The sequence below is a fragment of the Humulus lupulus genome, chromosome 8 (assembly GCF_963169125.1).
Source record: "Humulus lupulus chromosome 8, drHumLupu1.1, whole genome shotgun sequence".
NCBI classification, from domain to species: Eukaryota; Viridiplantae; Streptophyta; class Magnoliopsida; order Rosales; family Cannabaceae; genus Humulus; species Humulus lupulus.
The window spans coordinates 44,009,958-44,015,202 of NC_084800.1; the positions used below are offsets into that span (position 1 = coordinate 44,009,958).

Genomic DNA, 5,245 nt, shown 5'->3' on the forward strand with positions numbered 1-5,245 from the left:
GATATACACATGGTACTAATCCCAAACAGCATTAATTAAATTAGAAACGCTTAGATCAGAAATTGAAAATAGCAACCATCATGACTCAGGTGGGGCTTTTTAGAAGAAAATAAAAATGAGGCTGGTGGGGTTATTTTTTTCAGAAGAAAAAAAGGGCTCAAGTGGGGTTAAAGATTGACCATGCCCTGCTTCATTTGTCCCCAACCCATATCTTAATTGGGACGTGTAGCCTCGACCAAAATTATAGGGATGCATTGAAGGGAAAGAGTTATCGCTCTTTTGACAAAATCAACACAAGATAAAAGCCACAATATTATGATTATATTTGCCATTTTTTATTGTGTCGTAGACCTAGGCTCAAAGAGAAGCTCTTGTATGTCAAAAAGACTAGGTGAGTTGTGCCTGAAAAAAAAGGTAAGAATGTGCAAGAAATCCGCCATTCTCAACGAGTGAGTACTATATAACACGACTATTAATGCAAATGGATCCCAAATATAGAGAATCGATCCAAAATTCCATTTCCTAGAATCTCACTTGACTTGATAACATAACCAAGTGTCATTAATCACACCTGGACTGAGATTTTGACAATTGAAAACGAAACCAAGTGATAAACAAATGCTGCTTCTGCTTACTGAGTTTTTCTCAAAAGGGATTTCAAGAAAGGAACTAAATCAAATTAACTCACCACCAAACATAGAAATGCATTTTTCATTTTTGTTCCTACTTCATTAAAGAAAGAATGAAAGAAATAAACATCATACATACACATTAAAGAAAAGGAATGATATGAATTGTGAAAGTCAATACAAGTAAAAATGGTTCATGATTATACTATAAAATTGGAAATCAAAAGAAATAAAAGTATGATATAGAAGAGATAATAACAATAAAAACCCACAAACGAGCAGCAGCTGCTGTTGTTCTTGTAGCCCTGAATAATATGGTCACCAAATTCATCCCTATACATACACATTCTCTGCAACCTAAAACTTTCTCTGCCATTTTTATTTTTCACAACTCAAATATCCATCTCATAACAATTTCAAATAAATATGGAGAGATTTTTTTCTCCTCTTACCTCTCTCTGTCTCTCTCTTTTACTTTTTCACCTCTTCTTCTTCTCTGTAATACAAATGAATTTGACATCCGCAAGAGTCAATGATACCCAGAATTGGACAGTGACCCTTTTCAAATCTTCATCTATTTTGGCTTTTATTTTCTTCTTCCTCCTCCACCGAGCGATGAGAATTGCCCAAATGAGAAAAAGAACTTGTAGTTATGAAGCACAAGAGGGGAATAAAAAAGAAAAAAAGAAAGCTTTTTTTTGGTGGGGGGTGATCGCTAAATAACGTTGTAAAATTCTTCATGGTTCTTGAACAAAGGTTAGAGGATGAAAATTCTCAAAAGAATCAATAGAAGGGTGGTGGCGGAGGAGACGCGTATGAAACCCCATAGATTGGTGGCAATGGCCCCTCATATACAGGAGTAGGAGGTGGCGGGCTTTCATAAACAATTGGTGGTTGCGGTGATGCAGAAGGTGGTGGATTATCACATGGAACTGGTGGCGGCGGTGATGCCAATGGTGGGGGCGGAGAACTGTAGTGGACAACTGGTGGTGGCGGAGAACTATAATGAACAGTTGGTGGTGGTGGTGATGGGGATGGTGGGGGAGGTGGAGAATGGTACACTGGAGGAAGTGGCGAAGGTGATGGAGGTGGCAAGTAAACAATAGGTGGCGGTGGTGATGGTGATGGTGGTGGAGGGGGTGGTGAGTACTCTACACATGGTGGTGGGGAAGGAGGTGGTGGAGGCTCTATACAAGGAGGCGGTGATGGTGGTGGAGGAGAATGGACTGGGGGAGGTGGAGAATGAACAGGCGGCGGTGGTGAGTAATATGGGTAGACTGGTGGTGGAGGGGAATGTGGAGGTGGTGGAGGCGAGTGATGAGGTGGTGGTGGCGAGTGATGAGGTGGTGGTGGTGAGCTGTAGTAGTAAGGACTTGGTGGAGGTGGAGAGTTCAGAGGAGCAGGAGGTGGTGGTGAATTTGGCGGAGGAGGTGGCGGGGACCGGACGCAGTATGGAGGTGTTGGAGCTGGCGAAGGCGGTGGTGGTGGTGGGGAATACAATGGGGGTGGAGGAGAAGGTGGCGGGGGAGATGGAGGAGGGGGTGGTGGAGAATAAACTGGCGGAGGAGGTGGTGGTGGAGAGTAAACTGGCGGTGGAGGAGATGGTGGTGGCGGTGAAGGTGGAGGGGGAGATGGAGGTGGTGGTGGAGGAGAGTAAACTGGTGGGGGAGGGGACGGAGGTGGTGGGGATGGTGGAGGCGGAGGTGGTGAGTACACTGGTGGTGGAGGTGGAGGAGGTGGAGGTGGCGGTGGGGAATAAACTGGGGGAGGAGGAGGAGAAGGTGATGGTGGCGGCGGAGGTGGTGGCGGTAAAGGCTTGGCGACCGGTGGTGGAGTAAAAACATCCGGAGGCGAAAGGAGAGGAGGAGAAGGAGGAGGAGGGGGTGGGATAGAAGGAACAAAGGGTTTACATCTGAAAGAACCACAATCCACTGGGTGAGAAAGGAACGACTTACATGCCCCAGCCGACCTTTGTAATGGCCTCGACGGCAGGCAATTCCTCCGATCATCGAACCCTTGTAGTGAGAGACACGACGGCGGCTCTCCGGTGAAGAAGTTGTAGGAGAAGGTGAAGTTCTGCAGACTAGGCAAGGTGCAAATGCCTTCCGGAATCTTCCCGGATAGCATGTTGTGTGCCACATTGAGCTGTTCGATGCCTTTGAGATCTTTGAACGTGTCCGGGATTGGACCCAGAAGCTTGTTGAAGCTCACATCGAAGACTGTCAGATTCTTAAGCAACCCAATCTCCGGAGGCAGACATGAATTCAAACCATTGTTCATCAAGATGATCTCGTTGAGGTTCGACATGTTGCCCAAGCTCGAGGGTACACAGCCATGGAACTTGTTGTTCGCCAAAACGATCACCGACACCGGTGAGTTCCCGAAATTGTCAGGCAGATTAAACACGAACCGGTTATGGTTGATAAAAATGGCGTCCAGAGGCTTGTCGAAGAGCTCACGAGGAACAGTCCCTTCAAACTCGTTAAACCTCAGATCCAAGAATTTCAGCGATGGGAGTTTCAGAACAACCACCGGAAACTTCCCGGCAAACCTGTTGTTACTGAGATCCAACTCGAAAAGCAACTTCAGATTCTTGAACTTGTGAGGAACCGTCCCACAAAACCTGTTGGTGTTAATATGAAACAATGCGAGATCCACAAGCAGCCCAAGCTCCTCCGGAAGATAACCGGCAATGTCGGCATGGTTGAGATCAATACCGGCGACTGTGCGGATCTTGTGGTTGTCGAGTGCGGGAGCACAGAAGACCCCGGTGTACTTGCAGACATCAGATCCAACCCAGGTGCCGGTGATATTCGAAGGGTCGGAAAGAATGGCTTGCTTCCAAGCTTGTAAAGCGATATATGCGTTTCTAATCCTTCCATTCTCGAAAACCAGAGATGGGTCAACGGTCACATTCTCTCCTCTATCACCAAACTCATCCCGGTAATAAAGCAACTGACGCTGCTTGATGAACTGGGTCTCAGCAGAGCTGAGACGTCCATGGCTGATGAGGGAGGCCGCCGGCTCAGAGGAGCAGACGGAGACTGAGGCGCCGAAGAAGAAGACAATGAGGACTGAAATATGAAGAAAACGAAGGCTGAAATGGGTCTTCTTCTTCATCTCACATGAGACATCTGAAGCTCTCAATGCCACTTTTTTTTCTTTTTCTTTTTCCAGGATATACAAATCCCCTCACTTTCTAGGCTGGTACCCCCAAGTGGGTTTTCTCAGAAAGCCTCCGTTTATTAGATCTGATAAGAAAAATGGCCAATGCAAGAGAATAAAGGTGGAGACTTTGGCTCTCTCTCTAGTGTCGTCTGGTTTAGAGGAGAGAGAATGTGTTGTATGGATAGTGGAGAAGAGGAGGGTTTTTTCTAGGGATTTTGGAGATGTGTGAGTGTGTGAAATAGAAAGAGAAAACAAAATATTATACGTTTTTTTTCCAATTTTTTTTTAAAAAAACGACAGCTAAATCACAGCTCAAAGCCCACCAGATTCTTTCCTTTTCTTTTATTAATAATAATCATAATAATTTAATTATTTATTTTAATTTTCTCTTTCATAAAACCTCCTTTTTAGGCTTTTCCATTACCCTTTGTTGAATCCAATTCTCATTCATATCCACAAGCTAAGGCTTTAGAATAAAGGTCACCTATAAGAAGTATTAACAAATTTGCATAACTATATACTACCTTTATTTTTACTCATTTTTAAAAACAATTTTTTTTTGTTTCTTTAAATAAGTTGACTCGGGGAAACCGGTGTATTCGGTAACCGATGGTTGTTCATTTTAGTTTTTTTTTTTTAATTTTACCCCCAAAAATAAAGCAATCGGTTGATCTCACGAGTATATTTATGATAATTTCACGAGAAAAAGAGAAGTGGGGTTAGTAGTAAAGTAAAAATAAGGACAAAGGTTTTAAGTTAAGCCAAAATACAATAAATTTAGGAGAGGGGTGGTTCCATTTTCTTTGTGACATCGTCTATCAAATGCCACTTGGGAGTCAATGAACTCCCCTTAACATTTTGTGAAATTACCAAATTGCCCCTTCTCCGTATTCATTTTTCTGTTTTGGAATTTACCATTTATATGTGAAGATAAGAAGAAGACTACGCGCCTGTTACAGCCTGCAGTTTTTAACCTTCCTTTATAAACAAAAACTCTTTCTTGTTTAAAAAGAACGAGAAAAAAAAAACAGAACATTCGGATAATTATGTATCAGAATATACATTAGCTGTTTCACTAGTTGAAAATCTATTCATTAGCTGTGTTTACAGTTGAAAATCTATACATTAGCTGTTTCATTTGTATAGTTAATTATCTTAAGAACTGTTATAAGAAACGCGTCATTTCAAGTGTATCATTATTCACTAAATTGTTTTTTTTTTTTTGGGACTAACATTCACTAAATTGGTTATGAGTTATAACACATAACATACATTTCTTTTCAAGATATCAAATTCTTAGTGCTTTGCAAACAAACTTGGCCAGACAGACTCAGATGTTTGTGTGTTGTTGTCTATATTTACTTTCGATGAGGAATATTTTCTAAACAGAGCAATAAATTATTTGGATTTTTTTATCTTTCAACTTGCATAAATATTAAATAAATTAC

At 42.2% G+C, this 5,245-nt stretch overlaps 1 protein-coding gene across 1 annotated transcript; it reads right to left on the reverse strand.

Annotated features, from left to right (window-relative positions):
* Positions 1-765: 765 nt before the first annotated feature.
* LOC133797008 (leucine-rich repeat extensin-like protein 4) lies at positions 766-4,028 on the reverse strand. Its single transcript, XM_062234756.1, has one exon. The coding sequence runs from the start codon at positions 3,747-3,749 to the stop codon at positions 1,413-1,415; it is 2,337 nt and encodes a 778-aa protein (XP_062090740.1). The 5' UTR covers positions 3,750-4,028; the 3' UTR covers positions 766-1,412.
* Between the last annotated feature and the right edge of the window lie 1,217 nt (positions 4,029-5,245).